General features: G+C 40.7%; 1 protein-coding gene across 1 annotated transcript in view; it reads left to right on the plus strand.

Annotated features, from left to right (window-relative positions):
- Window positions 1–50: 50 nt before the first annotated feature.
- LOC101745987 (glutaminyl-peptide cyclotransferase) overlaps window positions 51–20,519 on the plus strand; it is a 24,564-nt gene continuing 4,095 nt past the window's right edge. The window contains exons 1-4 of the mRNA XM_012691040.4: window positions 51–400; window positions 3,680–4,010; window positions 4,423–4,655; window positions 7,207–7,432. Coding sequence (XP_012546494.1) covers window positions 314–400; window positions 3,680–4,010; window positions 4,423–4,655; window positions 7,207–7,432 — 877 coding nt within the window. The 5' untranslated portion in view covers window positions 51–313. The remainder of the gene's footprint in view (window positions 401–3,679; window positions 4,011–4,422; window positions 4,656–7,206; window positions 7,433–20,519) is intronic.

A 20,519-nucleotide genomic window follows, 5' to 3' on the forward strand; every position in this document is an offset into this window, starting at 1 on the left:
TAAAATCGAAATATTTTGGTCAAGCGGATACGTCGATAGATCGACCTCAGATCGCCTCCCTACTTGATAGTAGACGGACGGACATTATGACGTACGGATTTCATGTCACAATTTCAGAGTTCAGGCTCAGTTCAAGTCAGTTCAGTTGAAACTGCCACGAAGGGCGAAACTTTGAAAGTGGTAGTGGCAGTATACAAAAACTTTTAAATTAACACTTAAACTTTATGAAACTTTGAGTAGTACAAAATTTTACTAAAATAACATTAATTTCAGAAATTAAATTCATAGTAAAGTAATTTAATCACTCACTAACATGGCTAAATTGTTATATTTGTTTATGATGTTGTGTTTCGCTTTCGGAAACTCGGATAAAGGCGACCTTAAGTTCTACCAAGAAAAAGTAAGCATAATTTTAATATATATCTAACACTAGTTAAATTTTGTACTTTTACTTGTGAAGGCCATAAATCATTTGAAAAATACCAACAAAGAAAAATGTTTTTTTATCATAAATTTACATTGATCTTTTTACTTAGATGTTTATAAGCTTTTTAAATGATCTTGAATATGAGATAAGCTAGTATTTAAGTTGATATACCCTCGAGTATGAATAACAGCTGTTATACCAAGAATTAAAACAAAACATGAATATGGTCTATATATTATATTAACAATATTGTCATTAATATTTTAATTTATTAAGTGAATTTTCACTAGCTATTAGTTACTGACAAACCAAACTAGTTAACACAATATTCAAATGTCTACACATAAAATTTTACCAAGAACATTGAAGTGCTAAAAATTATAGAAATAATCAAATGAAAATAGTAGTTATGCAAATGCATCCTGCATTAAACAGTGAAGGTAGTTTGGTAGCCACTTAAATAATAAATAAAAAAATAAAGACAAAACTATTGAAGTCATCATTAAAATGCTTGACATACCAAATATAGACAGTATAAATAAAACATGATAGGTATATCAATAATATGTATGCAAATTATTAATTGATTTGTTCTGTTGTACTTTTAGCGCATAATAATATGCTATTGTTCATTTAAAAAATATTTTCAATTGTATGAAGCAATATTATTGCGCCCAGTGATTTTTATATATTAATAAAAACAAACTACAACTCAATCAACTACCTTTTTTTTTGTTGCTTAGGTCGGTGGACGAGCTCACAGCCCACCTGGTGTAAAGTGGTTACTGGAGCCCATGGACATCAACAACGTAAATGCGCCACCCACCTTGAGATATAAGTTCTAAGATCTCATTATAGTTACATGACTACCTATTAATAAAGTCTTATAAAAATATCCAATACGAACATATAATTCTATAATATAAAAAGGATAGTACAACAACATATCGACAGTTGAAAGACTAGTTTTAAGCGACGTTTCACATAATACGCTACATTAATCTTTGTAATTAAAAGTGCATTTTATTTGGTATTAGCATCAACAGTTAGATATTTTTAATTGAAATTCAATTAAGTTTGCTCCTTGAAATTGCTAAAGAAGTTTTTTTTGGTTATGATATTTTCTCCTAATTTTAAACTTTAAATGGCTCTCCTGTAATATCGAAAAAATATCGCTTAAACCAAATACCCTTTTACCCCTCTATATGATATAGTAGGGGAGCCCACTATGCTAAATGGGGATGTACTTGAGCGTCATAGATACCGATTGAGTTGCAAAGCTTTGATGATAATCTATATATATAAAAATGAATTGCTGTTCATTAGTCTCGCTAAAACTCGAGAACGGCTGGACCGATTTGGCTAATTTCTTGAATTATTTATCGAAGTCCAGAGAAGGTTTAAAAGGTAGATAAATATGAAAATTCTCCAAATTAAATAAAGTTTAGGTCTTTTATTTATCGATTGAGGCACTACGAAGTCTGCCGGGTCAGCTAGTAAAAAAAAAATGACATAATGTATACCTTTTCATAGGTGGGGGAAGCAGCTATAGATTTCCAAATTTGTAAAAAAAAACTGTTGCATGGACATACTCGAGCGCGTCAGATATTGATAGCATAAATGTCCTACGTATTTTTAATTATGTGTGTATGTTAATCTGATCGTTTGCAATGATGGGGGTGGTCATAGGTAAGGGTTGAAAATGAAAAAAAAAACAAAATTAATCGATCGCGTTTTTTTTGAGGGTTCTTAAGTGAACCTTAAATAAAGATCTCATGCAATAATTTGACGATTTCGATGTGACGCAAACTCGCGGCCGTTATTCATCATCAACATCATCATTATCCTGCCCTTCTCCCAGTCACCTGGGGTCGGCGCAACATGTTTTCTCCTTCCATACTCTTCTATCATATACCATTTCATCGCTCACTCCCCTCCTACCCATATCGTCTTTCATACAATCCATCCATTTTTTCTTAGGTCTACCTCTTCCTCTAAATCATTCCACATTCGTAGTTAACACTCTCTTAACAACCTCATTTTCATTTCGTCTCACCACATGTCCATACCATCCTAAACGTGCACTCCTCAGCTTCTCTGTTACAGGTGCCACTTTCAGACTTCCTCTAACATATTCATTCCGTATTCTATCCATTCTCGTTACTCCAGACATCCATCGCAACATTCGCATCTCTGCTGCATGCAATCGCCTTTCATCCGCCACTTTCGTTGTCCAACAAGCTGATCTATACAAGACGGCAGGCCTTATTAAGGTCTTATATATCTTCCCTTTTAGGGGAAGAGGAATGTGCGAGTCACATATGGTGCCCGTGACCTGCCGCCATTATTATGATATGAAAAAAAATATCGCAATTTTAAAATACTCAAGCGCGTCAGAATAAGATATATATGGTTCATCTTTATGTCCTAGACGTGCTGTCTCATAATCTGACGATTATCTAAAGAGATTTGCATAATCGGACAAAAAAAAATTTTTTTTTAAATCAATGATCCTAATTAATTGAAAAGCTCAGGAAATAGCTTGCAAATAAAAAGTTTATGTTTTTTAAGTAACATCCTTGTATTTGCAAGAAAATAATTTAAAAAAACATGCTCAAAAAAACGCGGAGAGGGGAATATAAGCATTACGACGCAGCTGCACAAATTCAACTTTAACGACGAATTTTTGTTATTTCAGCTTGTGGTAATCGTCAGATTATATATTTTTCCTTATTCTTCAATAATTTCCTTCAAAATAAAAGAAAATTGAGCCAAGCTCGAGAATGTCCACATGACGTTTGTTTTTTTACAACTTTGTAGCCCTCCCCTTTCTTTACGTCACTCTCAGTCTTCTTACGTCATTGTCAGATTAGTGGAATATACACTTTTTAGCATGTAATTAACTCACCCTACCTTAATCTGACGCGCTCGAGAATTTCAGATGATCAATTTTTTTTTACTAATCTGATCCTTTATCCTGGACGCGCGGCCTTATTTATAAGGTTCATATTTGGTGGAGGTACTTAACCGAGTACAAGGTATCTCCCTGTATATTAATCTGCCGCGCTTTAGTAAATCCCGAATTCTCCGCTTGGGCTCCCCTACTAATGCGTTTGTATTCTATGCATGTGCATCAATCAACTTAATTGTGTACACCAGCTCTGTATTTACTTTGTAGCGTGCTAACAATCTACTGATCGAAAAGAGTTATAGGGTACGATTCAATTAACTCAATCAAGTGCCGATTTTCAGAATTTCCACGAACCGCACGATTTTACCGACGACGACATAAAAGCAATCGCCAACCTGTCCGATTTGGATCACTTTAAGGCTGTACTTAATGAGATATTAATACCGCGAGTGGTCGGTACACCGAATCACGAGAAAGTCGGGAACTACATAGCCAACGAGATGCGGACCATGGGCTGGTCAGTGACCGAAAACGTGTTTCCCGATCACACGCCGGTGTTCGGAACGTTGAATTTTAAGAATATTATCGCTGAATTGAATCCTAACGCGGACAGATACTTGGTATTGGCATGTCATTATGACAGTAAATATACTAGGGAACATGTTTTTGTTGGTGAGTGTTTTATATTGCTTATGCAAGATCTTTAATGCTATCAGACATGTTATGCTCATCCTCGGAGTTTATAGACAGGATAACATAACTACCCAGCCTGGGAGACGAGCTATGAATGCTTTCGGCAAAAAGTCTTACGTATCATCTGCTCACTCGATCTCGTGTGAGTCCAGCATCGATAATGACGGAAATTCGTCCATATTGCCGATTTAATTTTGTTAAACGATGTATCTTTTTAGCATGTGGTACGGCGTAAGCCCTCACGCGTAGGTAGCGCCATCTTGCCTATTTCTACCGTGAAGTGGACGGATAGAAAGTACGGTGCTAACAATGGAACAACTATTAAACGACATATTATTAAATTTTAATATAGATATTTTTTTAAACAATAAAACCTTTAAATTTTGTTAAGGTGCAACTGACTCCGCGGTGCCCTGCGCCATGCTCTTGAACCTGGCCAAGATGATGAAAAAACAGCTGGAGAGGCTGAAGGATGCCAACCTCAGTCTCATGTTCATATTCTTCGACGGTGAGGAGGCCTTCCGGCAGTGGGGCCCCACTGACTCCATCTACGGCGCCAGGCATTTGGCCAAGAAATGGCACGAAACTCCGTACAGGGATGGCGCTAATAACTTGCAGAGAATGGTACGTACCGAAATTTCCAAGTCCTTACGGATTAATCAGATCCAATAAACCTTGCATTAGACGCCTTCCCTTCTAATACTAGGAGTAGAGACCCCGGTAACCGTACTCGTCGAACTCCGCATTGAGTTGAGTTTCTCGCCGGATCTTCTCAATCGCGATTCCGATCCGGTAGTAGATTTATTAGCGAAGCAGCTACTCTTGAGTTCTTAGATCTCCCTTGGAGGCGCTCGTGTAGCTGTTAGCAAATCCCGCCCCTCCTGGCTGAGCCCTTGCTCGCCCACCTGTCCTTGTGAAACTTGAAAGGCCTCAGGGCCACCAGTAAACTCCCAATCATAAAGAAAACCTATTTCTCAATGCCCATAACTTACTTAAAGTAACTTAAAATTTTCAAAATATGCTTGCGTCTTTAAATATTTATTTCAAATCAGATAATAATGACCCAATAATGAATGATATACCTCGTAAGATTAACGTTTTAAAAATGTTATTGTAGTAATAAAATTAAATATGTATATAGTAGTTTAAATAATAGATTGTTATTTCGATTTGTTCATTCAAACAAATCCACATTATTAGACTTCATTTTTTTTACATTTTTCACTTACCAAGCTTATCTTTGTAATTAAAGGAAATTATAATTGAGAATTGTAAGTTTAACCACAACATGTAAACGAGAAATGGGTATTTTTAAATTATCCTCTTGTAATTTATATACACGATTAGACTTTCTTAAAGTGTATTGGCATTAAACGTTTGTTTACTTATTATTACGTATAACGTTGTAATAACTTTTTAATGACGGCATCTTTATTTTTAAAACTATATCTTCTTTTTGGTCACAATAATAAAATCGTAGATAACAAAGAATTCACCCTGTTTTAGGAACATTATGAGAGTTGTTTTGCTGTTATATTTTTATTCGAACACATTCAAAGCAATCAGTGTCGTGACCTTTTCATTGGGCCTATCATAATATGTACGTTTGAAATAATGAAAACCCAGATACTTTATCTGCGTTATAGTTTTCGATGGGCGATAAACAATTCCGAGAAAATTGCTCATATGCATTAAGGAAGATTTTGTTTGTTAATCAGTCGGTTTTTTCGAACTGCAATTAAATTTATTTTCCTTTCTTAACCGAGAGAGGCGTCAAAGCAAATACGTTTCACTCAAAAAACATCGACAGTCAGTGATATTCGTGACATTCTTTTGTCGTGTATGTTTTTTTTTTTTTTTTTTTTTTTTAATTGCTTAGATGAGTGGACGAGCTCACAGCCCACCTGGTGTTAAGTGGTTACTGGAGCCCATAGACATCCTACAACGTAAATGCGCCACCCACCTTGAGATATAAGTTCTAAGGTCTCAATTATAGTTACAACGGCTGCCCCACCCTTCAAACCGAAACGCATTACTGCTTCACGGTAGAAATAGGCAGGGTGGTGGTACCTACCCGTGCGGACTCACAAGAGGTCCTACCACCAGTAATTACGCAAATTATAATTTTTGCGGGTTTCATTTTTATTACACGAGAAGATTTTGAGAAGATTTGGATTGCCTGTCTACCTGAATACCTAACTTTGCTTTATTTTGTTTTTAACGTATGCTTTAGTCTTAGGAATATGTAGATTAATTCTCAGTATCTTCGGATTCGTCTTTCCCAGAGTACTAGATATTCCGGCGCCTTAGTAACAGAAATCAACATAATTAGTTCAATTCACCACCATCCGTCACCGTTGTAGCCCGTAGACACAATCCAGTGAGTCTCTCGCCAAATCTTCACAGTGACTCGCGATTCTGATCCGTCGCTAGATTTAACCAAACATTGCCTTTGCTTGGGCCAATGTTAAAAAGTCCTCCCAAGTGTAGACGCCATAAGCTCAACTACCAATTCGCGCGATGCTATAATGGCTCCTTAGGCTACCAACGATGACAGAGGTTTTTTTTCAAAAATATTCTGTTTCAAGTACACAATACAGGACAACTCATTTGAAAAGTACACAATAAAACCGTGGGGCTTGGCTCCGACTAAATCAGTATCGCTGTGAATGTTTAGCATTCGATAATCGCGGTCTTAGTCAAAAAAATCGTCGTGGCTTAAAGGGTAAGACGTCCGGTGCATTCGTATCTGTGCCAGTGTTCGAACCCCGCAGGCGGGTACAATTTTTCTAATGAAATACGTTAATGCTCTCAATTGATTTCCACGGTGAAGGAATAACATCGTGTAATAAAAATTAAAACCTGCAAAATTATAATTTGCGTAATTACTGGTCGTAGGACCTCTTCTGAGTCCGCACGGGTAGGTACCACCGCCCTGCCTATTTCGGCCGTGAAGCAGTAATGCATTTCAGTTTGAAGGGTGGGGCAGCCGTTGTAACTATACTTGAGACCTTAGAACTTGTATCTCAAGGTGGGTGGCGGCATTTACGATTGTATATGTCTGAGTTCCAGTTACTGCGAGCTCGTCCACCCATCTAAGCAATAATTTAAAAAAAGAATGGTCCGGTAGATTAGCAACGTTTAAATCTGTTATTCGTTTTTAACATTGTTTTAGGACGTTATGGTACTGCTGGATCTCCTCGGAGCACCGGATCCGGTGTTCTTCAGTTATTTCCAATCGACGGAGAAGTGGTACGTCCGTCTCGCCTCCGCCGAACAGCGCTTAGCCGAATTAGGAATGTTCGATGCGTACACGAGAGGGAAATCGGAGCAGACCTACTTCAGGCTGATGAGTTCGGGGGCGGTCATCGAGGACGATCACATTCCATTCATGAGACGAAGTAAGCGACTTCTGTTTTATTATTTTTAATACGCTTTTATTAGCTTCAGACGTATGTATGTTGGTATGTAACGGAATCTTTGAACAGCTCACCATCAGGTAGGCTGTACGCTCGTCTGCCTACAAGGGCAATAAAAATAAATAAATAAAATATGATTTTGATCCCCCTTCAAAACGTCGGATTAACGAAATTTGGAAAATTGAAAAAAAATATGTAGGTAATTAAGGACTAATGACAATTCAATAAAAAAAAATTAGTAAAAAAAATGATATTCTTTTAAAAAATTAAAAATAAATAATAGTTTTACTATTAAATACTATTTTTAGTGGGAATCAATTGTGTGCTCGTAATCGTATATAATAAACAGTTTACAAATAATGTCCAGATGCGTTAATAACGCTGCCACTATCATAAGCCAAATTAATAAAAACAAAAAATAATAGTTTATAAAAACTAACCAAATACGCTTTACGTATATGAATGGTTACATAATGAATAAACTTGTTTTAATTATTTTACATTAAACATGTGACAGAATTTATGACCTGACTAGGTATACATATAGACATTTTGCTAAAATGGGTAGACGAGCTCACGGCCCTCCTGGTGTTAAGTGGTTACCGGAGTAAATACCTTGGGACATGAGTTACTCTCTGTTTTTCCAGTACGATGGCTACCCTACCCTTCTAATCGAAACGCATTACTGCTTCACGGCAGAAATAGGCAGGGTGGTGGTACCTACCCGTGCGGAAATGTCGCAATTCCTGATATTGGGGCGTATTCTAATACCTGCACGACTGGATAACGCCATCCTCTGTATTAATATCGCGAAGCACTGGTGAGTTCAAGATTGAACGATGGACCGGCCAATACAATACAATTAACACATTGAGCGCCGTGTAGGACACCGGTGCCCTACGTAGCGCACTCAAGTAATTATGTCAATTTCTGTTACTAAGCCCCCAGATTTCCTTACTTTTGCCTTCTATTGTATTTAATTAAATCTTCTATGTATATAAAAATGAATTGCTGTTCGTTAGTCTCGCTAAAACTCGAGAACGGCTGGACCGATTTGGCTAATTTTGGTCTTGAATTATTTGTAGAAGTCCAGAGAAGGTTTAAAAGGTAGATAAATATGAAAATGCTCGAAATGAAATAAAAATAACAGTTTTGTTTTTCCTTTGATGTCCCCTCAGTCGGACGGATTCAAATCAAATAAAAAAAAAATTATTCAACATAAATGAAAGTGCATTGGTACTTGTTGAACGTCAAAAGAACTACCGCCAATTCACAAGAACTAGCCTCCGTCCTGAGAAGAATTGGCAAGAAACTCAGCGGGCATGTCTTTTTTTCTTTTCTTTTGTTCTTTTGTTTGTTTTAAGTTTATACAAAAGTTTAGGTATTTTATTTATCGATTGAGGCACTACGAAGTCTGCCGGGTCAGCTAGTGATCGATAAATAATAAAACATAAGCCAATTCAGTGATAACAGTCTTTCAGACTCCATTTACTAAAGGGTAAAATCACGAAGTGGAACTTACAATTTTGGTCTTTTAAGGTCTCTTAGAAATTATTTCATTCTCAGTACATTCAGATTCGTCTTTCTCAGAGTCTACTAGATATTTCGCCACTTTAGCCACAGAGCAGGTATCCCTGAAGAGTGCGCCACGCAAGGTACCGGTGACCCTATATACTGAGAACTATATGAGATTCTATAAAAAATAGAAAATAAATTTTATTAATTTTTAATTAAAAAAAAGCGTGGGGTGCATGGTATCAGTAGTTATAAATATTTTATGAACAGATATGAGTAGAAAGGTTATTTTTATAATATCCTGAAAAGCACCCCACGATTGTTTTACAATAAAATCATTTTTTCTTATATTAATTTTAATGCAAATTTCTTAAAATTTATTGTCTATTTTTTAGTTGGATTTTCTATAAAAGCGTATTTTGTTAGTTTTTTAAAACTATTATTTATTATTAGTTAAGTAGATGAGGTCAGGGCCGATATGGAACAACAATAGCCTGGGCGGCACCACCGATCTTGGAACAAAAGGAGGAACTCTTTAACCCTTTGACTGCCATGTAGGTTTTTTTTTATTTGCTTAGATGGGTGGACGAGCTCACAGCCCACCTGGTGTTAAGTGGTACAAGTAACTGGAACCCATACACATTTACAACGTAAATGCGCCACCCACCTTGAGATATAAGTTCTGAGATCTCAGTATATAGGGTCACCGGTACCCTGCGTGGCGCACTCTTCAGGGATACCTGCTCTGTGGCTAAAGTGGCGAAATATCTAGTAGACTCTGAGAAAGACGAATTCGAATATACTGAAAATGAAATAATTTCTAAGAGACCTTAAAAGACTCAAATATAAATTAAATTAGCTGACCCGGCAGACTTCGTAGTGCCTCTATCGATAAATAAAAGACCTAAACTTTTGTATAAAATAAACTTAAAACAAACGAAAGGAGTCCATCCGACGGGGGATACATCAAAGAAAAACAAAATTGATATTTTTATTGAATTTCGAGCATTTTCATATTTATCTACCTTTTAAACCTTCTCTGGACTTCCACAAATAATTCAAGACTAAAATTAGCCAAATCGGTCCAGCCGTTCCCGAGTTTTAGCGAGACTAACGAACAGCAATTCATTTTTATATACATAGAAGATTTAATTAAATACAATAGAAGGCAAAAGTAAGGAAATCTGGGGGCTTAGTAACAGAAATTTACATAATTACATGAGTGCGCTACGTAGGGCACCGGTGTCCTACACGGCACTCAATGTGTTAATTGTATTGTATTGGCCGGTCCATCGTTCAATCTTGAACTCACCAGTGCTTCGCGATATTAATACAGAGGATGGCGTTATCCAGTCGTGCAGGTATGAGAATACGCCCCAATATCAGGAATTGCGACATTTCCGCACGGGTAGGTACCACCACCCTGCCTATTTCTGCCGTGAAGCAGTAATGCGTTTCGATTAGAAGGGTAGGGTAGCCATCGTACTGGAAAAACAGAGAGTAACTCATGTCCCAAGGTATTTACTCCGGTAACCACTTAACACCAGGAGGGCCGTGAGCTCGTCTACCCATTTTAGCAAAATGTCTATATGTATACCTAGTCAGGTCATAAATTCTGTCACATGTTTAATGTAAAATAATTAAAACAATTTTATTCATTATGTAACCATTCATATACCAAAAAGAACTTAACAAAACATAGATTCTTATGACACTAAAGTTTATTCAAAATGACCTCCGTGATTTTGAATACAGGCCTTCAATCTGCGCGGCCAGTCGTCTATCGCAGCACGAACGAGGTCCATGTCAATATCGGCGGCTGCCTTAATCAAGGATGTCTTGAGTGACTCCAAATTGGGATGAGGCTTTGAGCACGCCTTTTCCTCCAAGTGTTGCCATATCTTGTAATCTAACGGATTCAAATCTGGACTGGAGGAGGGCCAGTCTTCGTGCCGGATGAAGTCGATTTCACGCGCCGCCAGCCAGTCTTGTGCTCTTCGCTCTATGAGCTGGCGCCGAATCTTGTTGGAATACCCAGGGCCTGTTATTGAACATGGTATGAGAAACAGGTTCCACAAGGTTCGTCAGGACTGTATTTTGATACACAACTGCATTCGTTTTTACACCTTTCTCACAAAAATGTACCTCTGTTAAGCCCCAATAAGAAACTCCCAACCATACCATGAGCGAGGATGGAAAATGACCTCGTTGGACACGCGGAATACAGTTGCTCGCTTCTTCACTACTGTGTGCGTACACCTTATCATTTTGTTTGTTGTAGCTCTCTTCTACGGTAAAAAATTTTTCATCCGAAAAAATAATTTCCCGATATTTTTTTCCCGCGTACCGCTTCAACAAAGCGCGGCATCTCTTCAGTCTCAGGTCCATTAGACGAGCATTCAAACGATGTCCTGTTTTTCTTCGATATGCCCGAAGCCCTAAGTCTTCATTTAACACCCTTTTCACCGTGGTTCTGCTTAACCCCATCTGAAGGGCCAACAGTTTCTGCTTACGTTTGGGATTTCTTTGAATTCGCGCCTTCGCAGCTTTTATCACAGCTGGAGTCCTAACAGACCGAGGGCGACCACTTCTTGACCTGTCATCTACACTAGAGTCTTCATTGTATCGTTTGATGGTACGATAAACGAATCTTTTGGTTATATTCAAAATTTTCAGTATGTTAAAAATTTGAATTGGCGCGTAACCGCAACGATGCAACGCAATAACTGCAATACGGTCTTCTTTAAGCGTCCACTCCATATTTAAAAATGAGTAAAATTCTAAAAGTATACATTTTTATTTTCATGGACAATTCGAAATTCGAATTCAATAAACTTTTTTGTGGCCAGCATTCTAAAAGAAAAGTTTTTACTGTGTGACAATACTTATGACCTGACTAGGTATATCGAGGGGTGAAACGGTATTTGGTTTAAGCTATATTTTTGCAACTTTACGGGAGAGCCATTTAAACATTACAATTTGGAAAAATTATATAAAAAAAACGTCCTATTTGAAGGGGGTATACTTAATTGAAGTTCAATTAAAAACATCGAATTGTTGACGCTTATACCAAATAAAACGGACCTTTAATTAGAAAGATAAATGTCGCTTAAAGCAAATAGCTGTTCTCCTCTCGATATATAAATAAAATGTATGGTTTTCATTATTTGTTCATCACATAATATTTTTCTTTCATCGTGAAAGTGGTTTTATAATTTATACTTTGACCGTTTGCCTTCAGTGATGGAATATAAAAATAAATCAACGAAGGTTTTTATACTTACAATTCGAATTCCCACAACCTGAGTTTAATTCGGTTTTCTACAAAATTTACATTACATTATACATTTATATTATACTTCGGTTTCATTACGTCGTAATAAAGAATCACAAACAAGTATACGGTTCATCAGGTTTCTTTCAGTGAGCTCGTGAGGTACCCAAATATTGAGCTTTTTTGTGTAGCCAGTTTTTTTTTCAAATGCACCAAAACTGTTTTGTGGTCAATTCCCAGTTCTTCAGCTACGTCGTAACTACTGATATGCCTATCTTACTCCTCTTTTTCAAAAATGGCATCCATTTTATCCGTAATGCCCTATTATTAGTCTATCCATTAAGTACATGTATTTTCAACATGGATACCAAGTTTCAAGTCAATCGGATGCATGGTTCAGTAGTTATAACGGAACATCCGTAAAAACCACTGTAGATTTGTATATTAGTATAGATAAAGAATGTATTTATAACTAGATTGTTGAGTTTGGAGGTCAAGTTTTTTTTTTTTCTAATCTATATTTCCTCCTTTCTTAAATGTTAATTGTGTGTTTGTGTGACCGCGTCACCTCAATCACCTCTCGACTAGTTATCTACAGGCTAGCGATTGGCGACTGTATACAGCTGAAACAAGGCTGCGTATTTAACCGGAGACTGTTTCAGTTGACATATTGACTGCTATGTATGTCACCGGTGTCCTACGTGGCGCGTTTCACTTTGAGAAGGCGGCACGACACGAAAACCCTCTTGTCGTGGCCGCCGGGAATTACATACCCGATCCTATGGACCGAATGGTAAACAGTCGACTTTGCCCTAAACACGTCATTACGGATCCTCTCGATCCACTAATGGTGCTTTTAGGTACCACAAGCACCGGTCACCGTCCTTTTCGAACCCGTCGCTTGCGATGAAGGGCTCGGAGAGTAAATTAACCCAGAGACACAGCCCACTGAGTTTCTCGCCGGATCTTCTCAGTTTGTCACGTTTCCAATCCGGTGCTAGATTTTGCGAAGCACTGCTCTTGCTAGGGCCAGTGTTAGCAACACTCCCGGTTTGAGCCCCGTAAGCTCACCTATACGTCAAGGAGAAGCTGAAATAGCCTCTCAAGGCTATCAGCATAGGTAGGAAAAAAAAAACTCTACCGTTTTTATCTAGAGAAATTCTGAAAAAGATACGGTAGATAAATTCCGATGTCCTACAACTACCTACCTCTGTTTGACCTCTGGGTCTGCGGAGGGACTTCGGTTCCCTCTGTATTTTGTACCGTATGTTCCATGGGGAGTGCTCTGAGGAATTGTTCGAGATGATACCGGCATCTCGTTTTTACCATCGCACCGCCCGCCACCGGAGTAGAGTTCATCCATACTACCTGGAGCCACTGCGGTCATCCACAGTGCGTTTCCAGAGGTCTTTTTTGCCACGTACCATCCGGCTATGGAATGAGCTCCCCTCCATGGTGTTTCCCGAGCGCTATGACATGTCCTTCTTCAAACGAGGCTTGTGGAGAGTATTAAGCGGTAGGCAGCGGCTTGGCTCTGCCCCTGGCATTGCTGAAGTCCATGGGCGACGGTAACCACTCACCATCAGTTGGGCCGTATGCTCGTCTGCCTACAAGGGCAATAAAAAAAAAAAAAAAAAAAAAAAAAAAAAAAAAAAAAAAAAAAAAAAAAAAAAAAAACCTAAATTTTTAGGTTCTGTGACCTGATAAAATGAATTTTCTTTTTTTTATTGCTTAGATTGATGGACGAGCTCAAGGCCAGCCTGGGGCTAAGTGATTACCGAAGCCCATAGACTTCTACAACGTAAATGCCGCCACCCACCTCGAGATATAATATGAATTATAAGGTCTCAGTTTTAACAGTACAACGGCTGCCCCTCCCTTCAAACCGAAACGCATTACTGCTTCAGGGCAGAAATAGGCAGGGTAGTAGTACTTACCCGTGCGGACTCACAAGACGTCCTACAATCAGTAAAAAATTTTAACACGCCGCGTTTGACCGTGAAGTCAAGTTCCCTCCCATAGATCTTAAGTCAGTACATATACCTATTAGTAACATATTTGTGTATTGATAATTACGTGTTCAGGACAACAGTTAATTTTGTCATTTCGATTTTTTATTGCCCCGATAGCGCGACATTGACGCTGTAATTAAAACAATAATATTAATTAATTACTCCACGAACACGTGTGCAACTTGTTTCCTAATATTCGTTATCTATGGTTTTAGTGCTCTAATAATATTGTGCATTTGTAAACATTGCCACAGATGCAGATAGAATTGCTGAATGCCCGATAAAGACACATAGCCAAGTGTTTTTTTTTTTTTGATAGCGTATTTCATATCCGCGTCCGCGCGGCCTATCTTTCTAAACAAATTTGACATATTTAATTGGCCATTAAATTTTTAATTTAAATTAAAAATTATTTCCTGCATATAAATAATTGAAACAAATTATTATTAATTGAAACTTAAATACTAAAAAATAAACTATACATATGTACCAACTTTAAATCATTTTGACTGACTCGGTGGCGCAGTAGTTGCGGGTGCGCACCCGACTGTGGCGCCGAGGGTCGTGGGTTCGATTCCCACATCAGGCAAACATTGTGTGATGAACAGGTCGGTTTTTAATTTTGATCTGGGTTATTATCTAGATACGTATATATATTTAAACGTATATAAGTATGTATGGGGTTGATTGTATGGGGTTGATTGTATATATATTTAAACGTATATAAGTATGTATGGGGTTGATTGTATGATAGTATGGGGGGTTGATTGCTTCCCGCTTCCGTAGGTTTAACCCGCGATTCCCTACAAGTAACCCCTGGGTGGTGCAAAACGGGAGCCGAATACGTAATCGGTGGTAGGACTTGTCCGACTGGCTGGCGACCACCCTCCAACTAGAGTCCGCCGCCAAATAGCCTAGCTGTGTTCCGGCGTGTGGGTTGGAGAGCCAGTGTTATTCCTACCCTTTCCTCTTCCTTGTTGGGGGTGAATCTTGGCGATACCTGGAACATGCGGAGCAGACGTGCGTGTGAGCTCGCGGGACGTGATTGTTTGACGGGGGTATAGGGAGACCCAGTGAAACGGTGTTCGCCGCCGCCCGCCGGTCAGTTGGGGACCTGAACCCGGGTGTCACTACTAAACTCCGCCCCGGGAAGCTGTCCCACCAACCGGTGTAAAATCCTGTCGTGCGGTCGTCGTGCCGGAGTCGGAGACCGGAGTGGATCCCGGCGATCGCACGCAGGGTGGACTGGGGGCCCTTCCATGCCCTGCGTCAGTCGCTCACGCAACCCGTGGTCGAGCACGTACTGTGCTCCGCGCTTTATTCAGGTATTGTCACGATTTCGCCTCGAACATCCTACCCCGCCCAATCCCACTCTCCAAATAAAAAAAAAAAAAAAAAAAAAATGAAAGTTCGAAAAAGGAAAAGGGTTTTGTCGGCGACTCCCCATTCCACATTTAATGTGGATTTCAGCAATGTAAGGGGTCTACATAGCAACCTCGACGCCGTACACCACCATCTTGAGACGGCGCAGCCTGCCCTTCTTTTTCTGACGGAGACGCAGATATCTGCTCCGGATGATACTTCGTACCTTGAATACCCCGGCTACGTATTGGAGCACAACTTCCTGCGTAAAGCCGGGGTGTGTGTATTCGTCCGGGCTGATGTCTGTTGTCGCCGTCTACGAAGCCTCGAACAACGGGACCTGTCCCTCTTGTGGCTGCGCGTAGATCACGGGGGCTGTACCCGAGTCTACGCGTGCCTGTACAGGTCCCACAGCAGTGATGCAGGTTCAGCTCTGATAGAGCATGTGCAAGAGGGGACTAACCGCGTGCTTGAGCAGTACCCATCTGCGGAGGTGGTGGTTCTTGGAGACTTTAACGCTCATCACCAAGAGTGGTTGGGGTCCAGAACCACTGACCTCCCGGGTCGGACTGCCTACGATTTCGCCTTGGCCTACGGCCTCTCCCAGCTGGTGACACAGCCCACCCGTGTCCCAGATATTGAGGGGCACGAGCCTTCTCTGTTGGACCTTCTGCTGACCACCGATCCAGCCGGATACAGTGTGGTGGTCGACGCTCCACTTGGATCGTCTGATCACTGCCTTATCCGTGCTGCCACACCACTCTCTCGTCCTAGTCGTCGAACGACGACCAGGTATCGAAGAGTTTGGCAGTATTTGTCAGCAGATTGGGATGGATTGCGTGAGTTTTACGCATCCTACCCATGGGGGCGGTTCTGCTTTTCCTCTGCTGATCCTGACGTCTGTGCGGACCGTCTTAAAGACGTGGTGCTCCAGGGGATGGAATTGTTTATTCCCTCCTCTGAAGTGCCCGTTGGGGGTCGCAGCAGACCCTGGTATAACAATGCCAGCAGGGATGCTGCACACCTCAAGCGGTCCGCATACGTTGCATGGGATGATGCTAGGAGACGTCGGGATCCTAACATCTCAGAGGAAAGGCGGAAATATAACGCCGCTTCCAGGTCCTACAAGAAGGTTATTGCCAGGGCGAAATCGGAGCACGTTGCTAGAATTGGCGAGCGACTGAAGAGCTATCCCTCTGGGAGCCGTGCTTTTTGGTCGCTCGCCAAAGCTGCAGAAGGTAACTTTTGCAGGTCTAGTCTCCCACCACTACGCAAGTCCGATGACAGTCTGGCCCATAGTGCGAAAGAGAAGGCCGACCTTCTGGTCAAACTCTTCGCCTCGAACTCGACTGTGGACGACGGGGGTGCCACACCACCGAACATCCTCCGGTGTGATAGTTCCCTGCCGGAGATCTGCTTTACACAGTGTGCAGTCAGGCGGGAACTCCGACTCCTGGACGTCCATAAGTCGAGCGGGCCAGACGGCATCCCTGCAGTGGTTCTGAAAACGTGCGCCCCTGAGCTGACGCCTGCGCTAACGCGTTTGTATCGCCTCTCTTATTGCGCTAACAGGGTTCCGTCTTCATGGAAGACTGCCCACGTCCACCCTATCCCCAAGAAGGGTGACCGGTCGGACCCATCGAGCTACAGGCCTATCGCGATAACTTCCTTGCTTTCCAAGGTGATGGAGCGAATAATTAATATACAACTCCTGAAGTATCTGGAGGATCGCCAGCTGATCAGTGACCGACAGTACGGTTTCCGTCGCGGTCGCTCAGCTGGCGATCTTCTTGTATACCTTACTCACAGGTGGGCTGAAGCCTTGGAGAGCAAGGGCGAGGCTCTTGCTGTGAGCCTTGATATTGCGAAGGCCTTCGACAGGGTCTGGCATAGGGCACTTCTGTCGAAGCTACCATCTTACGGAATCCCCGAGGGTCTCTGCAAGTGGATCGCTAGCTTTTTGGATGGGCGGAGCATCACGGTCGTTGTAGACGGTGACTGTTCTGATACCATGACCATTAACGCTGGCGTTCCACAAGGTTCGGTGCTCTCCCCCACGCTTTTCATCCTGTATATTAATGACATGCTGTCTATTGATGGCATGCATTGCTATGCGGATGACAGCACGGGGGATGCGCGATATATCGGCCATCAGAGTCTCTCTCGGAGCGTGGTGCAAGAGAGACGATCAAAACTTGTGTCTGAAGTGGAGAACTCTCTGGGGCGAGTCTCCAAATGGGGTGAATTGAACTTGGTTCAATTCAACCCGTTAAAGACACAAGTTTGCGCGTTCACTGCGAAGAAGGACCCCTTTGTCATGGCGCCGCAATTCCAAGGAGTATCCCTGCAACCTTCCGAGAGTATTGGGATACTTGGGGTCGACATTTCGAGCGATGTCCAGTTTCGGAGTCATTTGGAAGGCAAAGCCAAGTTGGCGTCCAAAATGCTGGGAGTCCTCAACAGAGCGAAGCGGTACTTCACGCCTGGACAAAGGCTTTTGCTTTATAAAGCACAAGTCCGGCCTCGCGTGGAGTGCTGCTCCCATCTCTGGGCCGGGGCTCCCAAATACCAGCTTCTTCCATTTGACTCCATACAGAGGAGGGCCGTTCGGATTGTCGATAATCCCGGTCTCACGGATCGTTTGGAACCTCTGGGTCTGCGGAGGGACTTCGGTTCCCTCTGTATTTTGTACCGTATGTTCCATGGGGAGTGCTCTGAGGAATTGTTCGAGATGATACCGGCATCTCGTTTTTACCATCGCACCGCCCGCCACCGGAGTAGAGTTCATCCATACTACCTGGAGCCACTGCGGTCATCCACAGTGCGTTTCCAGAGGTCTTTTTTGCCACGTACCATCCGGCTATGGAATGAGCTCCCCTCCACGGTGTTTCCCGAGCGCTATGACATGTCCTTCTTCAAACGAGGCTTGTGGAGAGTATTAAGCGGTAGGCAGCGGCTTGGCTCTGCCCCTGGCATTGCTGAAGTCCATGGGCGACGGTAACCACTCACCATCAGTTGGGCCGTATGCTCGTCTGCCTACAAGGGCAATAAAAAAAAAAAAAAAAAAAAAAAAAAAAAAAACCTAAATTTTTAGGTTCTGTGACCTGATAAAATGAATTTTCTTTTTTTTATTGCTTAGATTGATGGACGAGCTCAAGGCCAGCCTGGGGCTAAGTGATTACCACTCACCATCAGGTGGGCCGTATGCTCGTCTGCCTACAAGGGCAATAAAAAAAAAAAAAAAAAAAAAAAAAAAAAAAAAAAAAAAAAAAAAAAAAAAAAAAAAAAAAAAAAAAAAAAAATGTACTATCGAGAAACTTGTTGTTCAAGGTAGGGTCAATGGTAAAATATCTCGTGGACGAAACCCCGTGCGCCTGATCAGATGAAAATCCCTATCAATATCCCACTTAATGAGTACGTGCGCTCAAGCCTCGTTCGTAAACTATGGAGAACATCTGGCAAGGCAAGCCTAGGCTTTAATAATCAAGAAATCCACGTTCCGCTCTGCCAAGACTATGATGATGATGATGAAGACAGAGTAGACCTATGTAACACAGGTATTCCTAATTGGGAGCCCGATGACCGTGTCTGATCTGTTTCCAGTGATTATTATTTTATTTTAAAAAACACTACAACACCTTAAATCTCGCGTGTTTATTGTTTCCGACGTTTTGAGTCCTTTACAGTTTTCGTGGTCACGGACGATTGATAAGATGAATGAAGATATTAAAAGTGAGATTAAAATGTAAAAGTAGTTCTACGTTTATAAATCGCGGAAACCGAAGGATTAGGATTTCCTTCGGTTTAATATATATAATAAAACTATTATTAGACATTCTAAAGCAGTGTTTCCCAACCTTTTTTGTGCCACACCCCACTGTAACATTTCTGAAATTTTTATGATCTACATCCCTATACATCATTTCAATCATTAAAAAATTTATTTGTTTACTTTAAAAACATAAATGATAGCTTTTAGCACGAAATCACTGTGAAATTGTTATCAGAACACATATTTCAAAACATATAATAGAAAACTGAAATTCAAATTCAAAATAATTTTAATACAGATTTTCTATATTAATTTAGTGCGATTGCTCCCCTTAATTATCAAATTGCCCCTTTGTGAGGCGTGGGCCCCAAGTTGGGAAACACCGTTCTAAAGTCATAGTTTCAACAAGGTTCAACAACTAGGGTCTTCATTCGCGAAGCAGCTGCTCCAGAGTTGTTAGGTCACCTTTGGAGACGCTCGGGCAGCTGTTAGGAAATCCCTCCCCTCCTGGCTGAGCCTTTGCTCGCCCACCTCTTCTTCTTTGGCTCCACCTTATCCCACTAGGTGGGGTCGGCACAGCGATTTTTTCTATTCCATTCTCTTCTATAAGCCGTTACCTCTCTCTCTCTCTCTCTCTCTCTCATATCATCATTCACACACTCCATCCATGTCTTCTTCGGTCGACCTCTTCCCTCTCTACCTTGCTCTACCATTTTCACACATCTCCTAGTCACATGCATTGCTCGCCCATCTGTCCTGGTGAAACTGGAAAGGCCTCCGGGGCACCGGTGACCCCCATTCATAAAAAAGTCTAGGTTCCATGAGAATTTATCTTGCTTGTTTATAGTTATGTAGAGCCTATTCCTTACAGTGTTTTAGAAGGTCCCTTTCCTACCGCATTTTGAAGTGCTTATTTTCTACGGCTTTTTAGTACCTTCATTAATAGGGAATAAGGTCTACTTCCCCTACTGTACCTCACATATTACCTTAAAATTCTCACTCTGATCTGCACTTCGTTTAACATTATGTAACGCAAATTTATCTTTACGATACGTATTGATATCATTGTCATAGATAAGTTTGCAGATATACAGATTTGACGCTAAATCAATATAATAATAACCCATTGTATAG

This window comes from Bombyx mori, chromosome 17 (assembly GCF_030269925.1).
Source record: "Bombyx mori chromosome 17, ASM3026992v2".
In the NCBI taxonomy this organism is placed as follows: domain Eukaryota; kingdom Metazoa; phylum Arthropoda; class Insecta; order Lepidoptera; family Bombycidae; genus Bombyx; species Bombyx mori.